Below are 13,861 nucleotides of genomic sequence, written 5' to 3'. Positions count from 1 at the left end.
ACGTAATTTTTTTAAAATAAATTTTCTTTATAATGTGAAGCAGTTGCTGCATAGAATATTTGAATGCTCCTTCTATTGAGGGGTGTTCTTTTATCCCACCCTTTTTCTAGTTTTGGAGATGGATTTTTTGGGGCATCTGAGAGAAGGTGAGGGAACCAATGGAGTCTCCCAACTGCTCTTTTAAGCACTGGAGTTTAAATGGCTGACTAGAAAGTCCTCAGCAAATCCTCACAAAAAACCTGCAAATCCTCAGCAGTAGCTGCCTACAAACCAGAACATCCTCCAGGAAATTCAACTGGTAGAAGCCTGCCTTAACCCACTGCAAGGAAGCAAAGTAGCAAGAGGCACAGCTCTTGCTGCCTCGCATTGCTCATCCCTGCTGGCACTCTGCGTGCCTTGTCCCGTTGTTCCTGCTGGCTCTGATGCCCACTCCAGCTTTCATGCGTTTCCTTCTGCTGCTTCCTGTCCCTAAACAGTACTCTCTTCCCGTGCATGAGGTATCCCTCCTCTGCTCTTTCCAAATCCCCTGCCCCTGGAATTTGCACTCGTGCTACCCACTCCTTTCCTCTCACTCTGCTTTGGTCTCTTGCGTATCCGAGCTGCTTATTTTAGCATCCTCTTCCCTCTGCTTCTAGTTCCCCTTCTTTCTCCCCATTCTCTTTGTGTTCTGTCTAATGCAGACCGCAGGATCTCTCCCTGCCAGGGACTCTCTCCCCATCTTTATATAGTAGCAAAATGTTGGCTATTCGTTATGAATAATCTAGGCCAGCAATACATTTGCATTTACAGCACTTACAACCCACCCACCAACATTTTGGTGGCAGGAGCGAGGGATGCTACACTGAAAAAAAGGGTAGAATAATGTATTCGTTTTTGGTGCACTTTTCCTGGAACCTGGAAAATGTTCAGAGCTGCTATTCCCATGTTGACGTGGGCTGGCTTTGCCCTGGAGTGTCTCCGGATTGGTACGGGGATGACAATGATGAAAAGCGGCCTTCCATAAGAAGAGCTGGAAAGAACCATCGTTGAACCAGTGAGTAACAGGGATACTGGGGAGATGCCAGGTTTCACTCGCATATCCTAACATAAACAAGCAGCAACCCAAGAAAAAGAAACAAAAATGTTTTGATTGCCTGATTCTAGGCTTGTCGACAAAGGCAGGCTGCAGCTATGGCAAGGTTGAGGAGAGTGACCAAATGAAGCTATGTAGGGGAATCGCATGAACCACTCTGGACTCAAACTGCCTTCCCGCTTTGTCAGAGGCACCTGTTATATTGTAAGCACCATGCTACATGAATCCACATGCACCTCTCTGTGCAACTTAACTCAGCACTGCCTCTTTTCTTTCCAGCTGAAGTCCATCACAAAGGGTGCAGACAGACCTGTCACACTAATCTCTTACCTGGCTGTGGTGGGTGAGGAGGGGGCATCTGGTGATGCATCATGGGGTACGGAGGGGGCTGCTGATGGGGCAGCAAGCCCGGATGTGTGGGCGCCCCGAGTGGGTTCATGCCTGGCCCGCTGGAGTGCTGGTGCGACTGCTGGGCGTTCTGACTGTGCTGCTGCTCCATTTGCTGGCGAGCCCGTAATTCAGCGTATTTCAGCTGCTCCATGTGGAAGTTCTGGCGCTCCGTCAGCAGTTGCTGCCTCTGCTGTTCTAGCTACAGTCAAGCCAGGGGAGATGGGGAACAAGGGAAAAAAGAGAGAACACAGCTAAGTTACAAACGAGAAGGCATAGGAAAGTCACGTCCTCCAGAAAGTCTTATAACCAGATGGGAACATCTGTTCAGCTCAGTGCTGCTCCCCAGTCAGCGACAGCACATGCTATTAATGAGGGGTGCTGCCCGGTGCTACTTGCTGTAGGTAAAATTTACTGTGGTGCTTTTGGCCTCGGCAATGCCGCTACAGTTGTCTACAAGATAAACGGTATGAGTGGCCAACCTGCACTCATTTCCAAACCTTCACCAGCATCCAGTCACCTTCTTGCACCATGTTCAAGAAAGTCACCGCATCCTAACCACATACAACCCAAGGAATCCCCTGTGGAAATCCTCCATGATCAAGTTCTGCCCCCGCAACACAAACTACAGGCCCCAATTTCCAGAGTAAGAGCTGCACATCACCACAACCCACTCGTCACTGGGTCTGGCTTGTACGCGGGGCAGTCTGAGCAGGATGATTCTCCCTTCAACTTCTTTTACCAACAGGTCGCTATGGGAGTTTAGAGGCCAAGCCTTGTAACCCAAAACCAAGACACTGAATAAATCTGTTAACTGCAGAAATGGTTTCTTACTGTAAGTCCCCCGGTGATTGTTTCATCATGGTCAGCGAGCCTGGTACATTAAGCCATAACTCGCTTGAAAAATATTTGAGTTGTTTAAAATCAGCAACATTTAACGTACAAAACATACATCCTTTAGTCTGGTGGAGGTTTACAACAACACTTTTCACCAGAACTATACAAACCCCTTCTGTTCAGGAAGCCATGAAAGAAACTAGTGAAAATGTGGAGAAACTGGATTTGTGGAGAGTTGAGTATGAACTATGCCAGCTGGCAACCTCATTTAAACAGACATCCTCTCTATGCTAACTAGGAAGCAGGTCAGAAACCAACATCAGCCTAGAAGACAGGCAGCTAATACATTCCTCTCCTAATTCCCCTGCAAACTCCATGTGGTTGAATTATGCTCTGTGGATATGAATGGCCTTTGTCTGGATTCTGGCTAAGCCGTCTCTTCCTAGGGAAGGAAAGAAAAAGTGATGGTGGTTATGATTTCTTATATCAAGTTAAAAAACCCATGGAGGCTAAAAACCCATGTTACAGAAAGTTGCATCTCTTCTCTCAAGGCTCAAAGGGGAGTGCTTTAAGCAACAAGCCGTGCTTTGGGGTTTAACACTTTGCTTGCATTCAGAGGCCTTTAATCTTTGGGAGCACCCTTTCACAACACACAAAGACCCCCCAACTCCACCCATGTAGCAGACGTTCACCTCCAGCACATGTATGAGAACAGCCTTCTGCTACAGAGCAGGCATTCACAAACAGAACCAGATGGGGACACTAATGAATAATGCATAGCTCTTGTTGGGGAATGTTTTTCAGCATGTAATGACCATGACGTGTTTATTCACCCTGCTATGATTTCTGTGTCCTTGACCGATTTGACGTTACCAGGAGGAATCTGCTCAGATGAAGGGACAAATACACCAGTGATGTGATGGTGCTTGTGTGAAAGCAGAGCCAAGAGGTGGTAGGCAGTTCACAGCAGAATTACAGCAAGTGCTCCAAGAGCAAGGGTGAATAAAGGGAAGTACCACTGCAGCACGCTTTTGTGCTACCACGTCCCCGCCTCTCCATCTTCATGCCATCATCTCGTTACAGTACATCTAAAGAGGGCAATCCAATGGGATGTCATTATGAGTATTCCCACAATGCCAACACATGCCTAAAAATATGCCTGGCTGCTAAAAAAAAAAAACCCCCAAAAAACAAACTGATGGGGAAGAGACAGAGAGTGCTGAGGCCAGGAATGACAGAAGCTTCTCCACCACATTTACAACTGGAGCGAGGTGTAAAACGTTTTCAAAAAGAGAAGCGATCTAATCCACAGGGATATTGCAAAAAGCAACTGCTGCGTGGATGTATTCTTTACTGCTACAACAGCCGTCACCAGCCCACCCCTCTGCTTTCCCCCCTCCCTCCGCACTAAAGAACGCATTCATTCATGTGTTACCCCAAAGTCTGGGTCAACAAGGCTCCTATCTGTAGAGCCTCCAGACACGCCATCTGAGCTAACGGTGCTGAAATTGCTTCAGATTACAAATTAAACACAATGTGCAGTGCCTAAAACCCTGTCCCTTCCAACCCCAAGTGGGGGATGTCTTCCAGCAGTAACGAGTAGGTGACCTTTAGCACAGGGCTGTGACAACTTGAATACAGCTGGAAGGACGTGCGCAGAGAGCCCGCAACACCGCTCCTGAACTTCTCCTTTTGTTAAATTAATTACTCTGCTAAATATCCAGGATGTCAGGGGAATAAAGCTGCATTTTAGCCACCAGAAGCCAGGGGGCAAGTTTGTACATACATTTTAAAAAGGGAAATGTCATGTGCCTCAGAATGGAGAAAGAGATGTCATTGTAACAGACTATATCCCCCAAAGATAAGGAGATTCATAGAGAACCTTTTCAACCTAGTTACGGCCATTTCTTGAGCTGCCAATCAGTGTCAGAGGCAGATGCCACACTGGAACAGCAGAGGAAGCCAAGCAAAGAAGAAACCCTTGTTGACATTCAGTTGTGATAAGAGACCAGTTTGTCAAACCCCATCAGTCTGATTAATGCCAGGACGAGGATGTAAATTCCATTAACTCTATTAGGATGAGTAGGAAAAACCCAGAATTACATGTCAGCATCTCATCTCGCCTACATGCACCACCATCCTCTGCACAAGACAAACAGCAAACTAATCCACGGGGGTATGGAAAAGGCAACGAGTCCCTGATGAAACATTTTATTTTGGGCTCATTGCAGTAGTTAGGATGACACAAGATCTCATCTGGAAAAACAGCCAACAAATGAACCAAAGCTTGGCTCAGCAAACACCACAGCCACCAGTGACAAATCTGCGCAGACTGCACCTCCTCTGTGGTATTCCCGATTTTGAACGTGTATCAGGGCACAGCAAAGTAGTCGCTGACAGTGAAACAGAGCGACTGAAGTAACCAAGAATGGCTGATGCCCTTGCCGTTCGCTTGTTTTAGGATCACTGCATTTGTGCTGGGAAGAACCCAAGGCCCTTCCCAAGACCAAAACAAAAGCACGGGGTCTTTTACTCAAACAAACTCTCCCTCCCCTCCACTGACCTCCTCCCCACACATTTGTCTTCTTGGCCCCTCTCTCTTATCCCATTGCTCTTTCTTCTTCTGTCCCCTTTAATCAACTGCTTCCCCATCACATCCCAATTCTTGCTGTAGCCTCCTTTGGCTTTACTTCCTCTTAGAGCTGCACTTTCACCCTCCAGCTCAGAGATATGTAATCTGCCCAGGGAGCTCTACAGGTTAAGGCACCTGACTATCTCCAGAGGACAGCACCTGCACTGGGAGGGCACTCAAGGTTGAGCAAACACACAGAAAGTGCTGAGTAGGAGACACATGCTCCTGGGAACTGTGGAGGCAACTTTTTCCAGGAACAGGAACAGACAAAGACTAAAGACCAACCAGGTTAAAAGTATAAAAATACAACTTTGGGCAGAAGAAATCACTTCCCTTGATTTACACGTGACCCTCCTGGAAATACAGCCTATGATGCTGTTGGTTTTTTTTTTTTATTTTGCAACCACAGCACACTGTTAGCTCATAATCAGCCTATGGTCACTGTAACCCCCAGGTCCTTCTCTGCAGTCCTGTAGCTTAGTCAGTCATTCCCCCGTATGTATTTGTTCATGCAATTATTCCATCCCAAGTGTAGGGCTTTGCACTTGTCCTTGTTGAAGCTCATCTGATTAGACTGGAAAAACATCTGCCATCATCCAGGTCATTCTGCTTTCTAGCCCTGCCCTTCAAGTTATCTGCAATACCACCCAACTTGATGTGACTGGTGAAATGAGCAGTAACTAACTAATGATCAGTGCTAGGTGAACTAACAAAGGGTGCAGATCTGAAGGGATCTGTTAATGACCCAACTGTCCTTACAACACAGATCTCTTCAGCCAATGGTTCTGCTCTAGGATAAGGGAGACAACATCTGCACTTACAGCTTCTTTCTCTCTGTCCATGATCGTTTCCAGCTCCTCAAAATGACGAAGCTTGATCTCCAGTTTCTTCATTTGTGTTTCCACCAGGAGAGCTACCAAAGATTTGATCTTTCTCTCTTCCACTGCTGCCAGGTGCTGAGGGTAAAACATACAAAGTTTAGCCACATGCATCTGTTACAGGAGGGAGTTCAGTGCGTTACAGAATTAAATAACCACATATGAACTGGTGCCTGCATTCCAACATTTGTTCACTTTTGTCAAACATCTATTTGTTACTCATTTTCAATCTTTTAAGTTCAGAAGGACGATCAACAATCATCCTACGCTTTCAGAACTTTTTAGTCAAAGCAGATAGATGCTAGGCTCTAACACGAAGAGTACTGCCCCTAGGCAGGGTCATGTTACTTCAAGCCTTTCAGCATTGTGAGTAAGCGGCACAGAGGTATTATAATGTGGGGAAAAGAAACTAGGTCTAAGGTTAGCAGGTTATAGTAGCTGAGGAGCCCATGTCATGTAAAACAGATCTCATTAATGATGTCTACTGCATGAAACGACACATACAGGAGGCCTAAGTGACTGGAGGCATGCATCAGCCATTCTAGAGATCTTTGCTCAGCTGGATTTGAAATCATACAATTAGTTAAAAATGGACCCCATTACAGCATCCTACAGCAAGCAAGTAAAGATTTAAGTTGTTCCCAGTGTAGCCATTCTGCTTCAGCCTAGGGGAGAGTCTACCCAAAAAGCTTTAGGTAGCTATGCCTGACTCTCTGCCTAATACGCTTTCAAAGTATCCATAAAGGAAACCCCCGTTTTCCTTTATAACCAGTTATCACAGCAGTCCCATTTTATGAAAAGCTAAAAGCGAGGCTACATTGAAAATGTAAGAGAGCAAAAAATAGACTACAGATGAAACTAACCAGCCTCAAAGATGCCCCACAAGGTTTATCTTTACTACTGCAGATAATCATGTGCACGTCTGAGGAGGATTAATCATTTAAATAAATGATATCTAAATGAGACAGTCATTAAATACGACACTGTCTGCTTTTTACTTGTAAAATGCTCCAGTATTTTAAGTTTCAACCATGAAGGGAAAAGGAAGAATGAGTTCTTAAATGGCAAAATGTACTAGCCACCATCACATCTCTGTTCAAAAACAAAATGCAGAATTCAGCAAAGCCAGCTGTTTGGTTTGTAGAACTGAGCCAGGGAACAGTGTCTGAAACCTTATTTTCTGGTGCAGTCATGATTAGGTACAATGTGGTAGCACCATGATGCTTGTACACTATAGGGGAGAAAATATGTTGGCTCTGCTGAACACACACTTCAGCAGACCACAACAGACCGTAAAGCTCATACTACAAGAAAAGGGTTCAGTGACCTTAGCACAGGAATTAAGCGCTTTAATTCTGGTTCCAACACTGCCTGAGTGTGCAGTTTAGGACTATTTACTTCACTTCCCCATGCCTTAGTTTTCCAAACTGTAATGTGGGATCAAGAATTAAATCAATCATAGAACATTTTAAAAATGCCGAACATATTTGGGGAGGGGGAGCCAACGTGCGTTCATCAGGAAGGGGAATGTTAAACAGCAACAAAGTAAATTGGACACTTAAAAATAGCAGATCCAGAAAACTTGTATTCAGGAGCTTCAAAAAAAAGTCAGCCAAGAAGCTCTCTGGATCATTAACGTTGATTTTGCAAAGCCTTGGAAGACTGGGCAAAGTTCCAGAAGATGAAGAAATAAAAGTAGGTCACGGCAGTATTTCAAAAGGTAAAAGGGATGACCTGTCTAATTATAGGCCAAACAACCAACCAGCCATTTGGGAGAAGGTAAGAGAATGGCTGATAAGACTCTTTATTAATAGAGTTAGGGGGTGGTAATATAATCCATGCCAATCAACATGGGCTTACAGAAAACAGTTCTTATCAAACTAGCCTGATATTTTAGAAGGGTCCAAAAGTTTGGTTGATAAGGGGCAATCTGTGTAAACTTGGCCTTTTGTCGAGCATTTCCCTGGGTACCACAGGGCATTTGAAAGGAAACTGGACCCATGCAGAAATCAACATGGTACACTTCAAATGGATGAACGTGGCCAATTGGTCTCAAAATAAAACCGTAATAAGGAAACAGCACATAGCAGGCACTCTTTGAGAAGGACCCAAAGGAACTGGTTCTCGGCCTTGTGTTGCATAACACCCCAACCTGCCTAGAAGGGAGGGGGAAGTGATGCATATCACTACTGACAAGGTTTGCCACTGCCAAACACTGAGAGGATGCTAAGCAAGAAGAAGAACAGGACACCAATTCAGCAATCTGGCTTGCTTGGTGGGCTGGTACGAGACAACAATGTGTGTGTATTAATAAAGCTAAACCTAAAATGATGCACCTCAGATAAACAAATGCAGGTCACTTATAGGACAGGGGACCTAATCTTGGAAGTGGTGACTCAGAGATGTGGGGATCATGTTCAGATGCTTATCCCTCCTGACTTCCAGCACACAGCCATGATCAGAAGGGCTAAAGCAATTCTTAGATGTATAAACAGGAGAATCTCGAGGAGTAGTGCGGTTACATCTCTATTCGACACCAGCTCAGCCACTACTGCAATACTTTTGGAGCATACAGTTGAAAGATGTCAATAAATTGGGGAAAGTTAAGAGAAGAGACATGAGAATAATGAGAGGACTGGAAAACATCCTTTATAGTGAGCGCACAGGGAGCTCACTCTACTGAGCTTATCAGAAGAAGATTAATGGATGACTATCACGGTCTATAAATACTTTGTGCGTTAGTCAATCGCAGGAGTGCGAGTGACTGAAATGATGCAGCCAAGAGAAAGGTAAATACAATCCTAGGATGGAGCAGGAGAAAGATTTCCAGGAGAGTAGTAATACTACTGCACAAAGCACTGGTAAAAACTGCCCTGGAATGTGTGTACAACTCTGGTCACCTACATTTAACAGATGAACTGGAACCAGAGCAGATGCAGAGGAGGGTCACTAGGGCGATTAAGCTAATGGAGCACCTCCCTTCCCAGTGGAGACCTGAAGAGCTTGGCTTTGTTTAACCTAGGAAAACAAAGGCCAACTGCAGATACATGGCTCCCCATGAACTGATCAGGAAGGTTAAATAGAGGGAGAAGAGCTGCTGAAGCTAAAAGGATAATGATGGCACAAGAAAAAGTGGGTGTGAACTGGATATGGGTAAAAATAGGTTGGAAGTTAGATAGCTGCCTTTCAAGAGGAGCAGAGGGGCCGAGAAGCCTCGCTACAGCCTTTAAGGGAGAACTCAGTGGGGTTATGAAAGGGATCACATAAATAGCTGGGAACTAGGCTGCCAGCAAGTTCCCCAAATAGGTGCTGTAGGAACTCAGGACTGGAGGGAATGAATTTGCTGATAGAAAACTTTTGAGTCTGGGAGACAAAGGAATGACAAGATCCTATTAGGCCGAAGTAAGACAAAAATTAGAGTAGAAGTAAAGCACTGACTTAGGGAGTAATATACCACTTGCTACGGCACTGATTCTTAACCGAGGTGCTGTGGCACCCCAGGGTGCCTTGAGATCCTTTCCAGTGTGTCGTAGGGTACAAGGCTGGCTGTGCCAACATAACGCACAAGATAAACCTGGTTTTCAAACTGTTTTTAACATTATGGAGTTCTTTCTGGCCTGTTGTGATCTTCTCAAGTTCTCTGCAACAGAAAAATGGGTCTCATTTTTCTGTAGCCAAAAATCAAGCAAAAACTAAGAGCTGCCATTTTCCAAGGGGGGCCTTGCGCCTGTCAAGGTTGAGGACCACTGGGCAAACGGCCGCGGTGGATTCTGCATCACTGGCAGTTTTCTATTAAAAGTCCGATTGTTTCCACCCCCTCCACCCTGTTCCAAGATCTTCTTTAGTTCAACCCTAAACAATTGGACTTCGAACAAAAATGAAACTTGATCCCGTGTCATGCAAGAGCATGAGCCAGATGAGTACAATAGGCCCTTCTGGCCTTATTATCCATGGATCAGCAGCCTTTCTGGAGGCTGCTTTGCTCAATCGCATGACCCAGTAAAGGGCACTAAAACTATGTGCAGGGAAAGGGCATCCACAGAAGAAAGATGCTGAAAGGGATTCCCCTAGGTCTCCCTTTAGCTGCATTTCTTTATGGCAAGGGGGAAAAAAAAAAAAAAAAAGTGATTTAGTCATCTAGCGTGAGGAAGGAGAACGATGTAAAGGGGGTGTATCACAAGCAAGAACACACTAGTACTCTGCATTTGACACTCTTTCCCCAAAGGACTTTAAAATACTCACAAGCTGCATGTGTGGATTATAAACCCTAGTCTACAGATAGGAAACAGTAGGAAAGATGTGAAAGGACTAGCCCAAATTCAAACAAGGCACTCACAGATGTAGGAACAGAAGTTGTGTCCCTAATCACCTGCCCCAGCAAAACACCAGATTAGCCCAAAGGGGAAAAAAATTAAAAAGTTCTCCCATTCACCAGCCTACATCCCCAAAAAGCCCCTGCAAGAGTCCTTTGACACAAGGAGATTTTCAAATGTAACATTTGCAGTGTCATACAACTTTTTATAGGAACAGCTAATAAACTGGGGTTTAACAGAGCTGAGGTTACTCCATCACACATACACAGCCTGGCTCCCTAAAGATCTTAAGTCTCCCTGGATATTTAGAGCAAATGGGAAGAGAAGTCCTCATTGCACTGTAATGCTACTTTACAGTGCAAAGGCCCTAATTACAATGTGGATTCTCTCTCATTATATATACACGTGTGTGTGTGTGCGTGCATGTGTGCGCGCACACGCACATAAATACATCACGCATGTATATAATCATGTGTGTATGTATACATATATAGACACAGGCACACATATATATACAAATATAAAATATGGAGTGCGTGTGTACATACATACACAGACATGTATAGATAAAATATGAAGGTGTGTACACATACATAGACAGATATAAAATATGGGGGGTGTATACATACATACATATATTATACACATAGACACATGCATTTTATTCACATAGATAGATAGATAGATAGATAGATAGATAGATAGATAGATAGATATAAAATATGGTTGGGGGTATGCGTGCACACACACACGTCATTTTGATTTTAATGTATAAATTAAGCCTCTGACACATTACAAAAGGAAGAAAAGAGGAATGAGCTTTATTTGATGCAGGAAGGCTCTCAAAAATACGATTAGGTTTCAGGCCTATTTATGCCTCGATTGTTTGCCTGAAAGTGCCCGTCAGTCTGAAGTGCAGAAGTGAAGCTGCTCCTTTAACATAAGTGCTCACCACTCAGATAAGAGGTTTTGCTATGAGCAGGAGAGTCCCAGGGTTTCAGAGGCAGATGCAGACATATAAAAGTCCTTACAAGGGGGCCAGGTGATCTGAAGGATTCACACTTCATTGCAAGAGTTTCACGTTATGGAACTAGAATTTGTCTTTAACCAAGGTCTTTCATGCTCTAATTGCTTTGTGAAGCATTTCAGAGTGCCTAGTGACTGGCTCTTCCCTGACTGTACCTGTAAACGAGATGGCTGCTCACATGACCTTCCATTTCAGAATACCGTCTGCAAGGGAATTCTGCTCAGTTATCCCCAAAAGTAATGGAACCACGCACAGCAACCCTACCTAATAAAAGACAGCGCTGCCTCTTGTGTATGGCTATTCTAGTACTGTGCTACACTACTGTTCCCACCCGCAGAAAATGCACGGTTCTAGAGGTTATGACGAGGTCTTCTGGACTCTTAAAGTACGCTGCAGCAACAAATCCCATCCATGCTTGAGTTCTGCCACCTGTGAAATGGGAGTTGAACCTTAGCATCTGTTAAGTCAGCGAGACCCTCAAATAATACAGTAATATAGAAATAGCATAAAAGTGGGGGGGACTCCTCCCAAAAAACAAACACAACTGAACAACAAAGAAAAAAAACACCAAAAAACTCAACCCATCCTCACTGTCTTTTCTTCCAATTTCCACTTTGACTATTGTACCAACACCTGAAAAAAACCAACATGTTCCAAATCCAAGAGGCAAAACTAAGGGGTCTTTGCATTTTCAAACAGACTGTCTGGATCTCCCACCGGAAGTGCACAAAGAGGAGTAAGGAAAAGTCATCATCACAGACAGAGATCAAGCAAGCCAGAACTGTACCTTTCGAACGGCTTTGTGATCTACTTATTTTACTGAGAACCTGCACTCCTGTTTGCTTTGCAGTGCTGCCATAGGTAACATGGGTTGCTTCTGTGCCAGCTTGAGCATCAATATGCACATTCTGACTTAATTCTCAATACTGTTGTTGCAAGAAACAGAACACAGCTTCACCTTTGCATCCAAGCTGAATGTAAGGCTACCAGTTAGAAAAAAGTAGCACTGATATCTAAAATGTAAACTGATCTCAAAATTAAGAAAAGTGACCACAGCAACTGTGTCACTCCTTGTACCTACAGCTCAGGGATTAGGCCACTTGCTTAGGGCGAGAGACCTGGTTTCAAATCCCTCTGCCTGTTTTGGAATAGAGACCCGAGCCCAGGTGTCCTACCTCTCAGGAAAGGGTCTCAAACCCCCGGCAGCAACCAGGTATTTTAAGGCAGGGGTCTCAAATCCTCTTGGCTCAAACTGTTCCACTTTGCACAAATGAATATTTGTTGGGGCAGAGAAAAGAGCCGGGTGTCCCCTGCCAGGTGAGAGGCCTAACCAGGCTATTAAGACTCCCTCTGTCTGGTTAACGATGCTTAGAGCAGGCAAAGTTAAGACTCTGGGAAAGCAAGGCAGAGCGTTGTCTTCGCTGAATAAAGAACCGCAGCTGGTTACTACACGGTCTCCAAAACAAACCGACTGCAGATTCTTAGCAAGCCTTTTGTTCTGGGAAGAGCTTGGCTTGTTGCGGGGTACAAAGAAATCCCTCTTTTAGGCAAGAACATGGTTGTAGCTTTCCTTTGAGCCAAGCCTGTCCACAGAACAAGAGGCTCTGCTAAAGATGCACGGACAAGTTGTTTCATAAAACTATGTAGTAACCGGCTGAAGTTTCTTTTTCAGAGAAGACAACTGTACTTTACCAGAGTCTGCTCCATTTATCTGTTCAACATGAGCCCGGCAAGGAACTCAGTGTCACAAAAAAGGCAAAGACATTCAACCCTGGAAAATGGGGTTTGAGGGGGGACTGTCAATGAACACATGGCCTATGGGGCATGAAACAAGTCACACACCATGCTACTTGAGTGAATCCAGCTGATCACATTTTTTGTTTTGTTTTTTTTAAAGGGGAGTCAGAATGATACAGTCACACGACACAGGTGGATAAATGCTACCAATGCAACCTAGACCAACAATTAATTGGAGCCCTTAATTGTACAAGCAAATTCACTGCTATGATCCACTCTTCTCTTAAAACCCAACTGGTCCCAATCTTCTACAATGAATTACAAAAACCTGCAGAGTTTGTGGTGTCAGAATACTGCTGCAGGCTCAGTAAAAATAAATAGTGAACAGAGAAAGAACAGCAGTGAAAAGTATGACCTGAGAAGCAGCTGAGGCACATTAACTATGAGGAGGAAGTAGACGGTGTAGCATTCACTATGTTGCATCAAGAGGGATATTTAAGAGACGGCTACAATAGAAGTTATAAACCAGGAGTTGCCATGCGGAACACCGATCCCAACTACAAACTTACTAGATAAAGCCTGCAGATAAATAATTTTTGTTTTTCCTGGATTTAGCTAAGAGTATGTGAAAAAGGCAAAGTAAAAATAAGTTTTTTGATTAGCTGCAGCCGGCTTACAAGACCACTGAACAAACAGAAAAATGTTATCTTAGCCAATGTGCATATACAGTACTTTCCACAAGGATTTCAAAGCTCTTCATAAACATGCCAACTTCCCTGTGAATCAGTGTTATAATTATTTTACAGATGAAAAAATTTTGGTAACAAGTGAAACAATTTGCCTAAATTCATCCTGGTTGGTGTCAGAATTAAGATGACAAGCCTGGCTTCTTTTTGCCCTATATCTTAATCATTATGGGACACTCCCACATGCATGCATTTATGCATTTAAAGATGAGATTTATTTTTTTTATATATA

The 13,861-nt window shown here is 44.1% G+C and overlaps 1 protein-coding gene across 1 annotated transcript in view; it reads right to left on the bottom strand.

The window, feature by feature from the left end:
• Window positions 1–13,861, bottom strand: part of SMARCC1 (SWI/SNF related, matrix associated, actin dependent regulator of chromatin subfamily c member 1) — a 200,010-nt gene that overhangs the window by 41,025 nt on the left and 145,124 nt on the right. Inside the window, exons 26-27 of the mRNA XM_019507918.1 lie at window positions 5,750–5,884; window positions 1,403–1,661 (exon numbers count right to left, since the gene is read on the bottom strand). Coding sequence (XP_019363463.1) covers window positions 1,403–1,661; window positions 5,750–5,884 — 394 coding nt within the window. The remainder of the gene's footprint in view (window positions 1–1,402; window positions 1,662–5,749; window positions 5,885–13,861) is intronic.

This window comes from Gavialis gangeticus, unplaced genomic scaffold (genome assembly GCF_001723915.1).
Source record: "Gavialis gangeticus isolate Ggan-Ray unplaced genomic scaffold, GavGan_comp1, whole genome shotgun sequence".
Classification (NCBI taxonomy): Eukaryota; Metazoa; Chordata; order Crocodylia; family Gavialidae; genus Gavialis; species Gavialis gangeticus.
The sequence above is the reverse complement of the archived record's forward strand: the minus strand, read 5'-3'. Positions and strand labels throughout refer to the sequence as shown.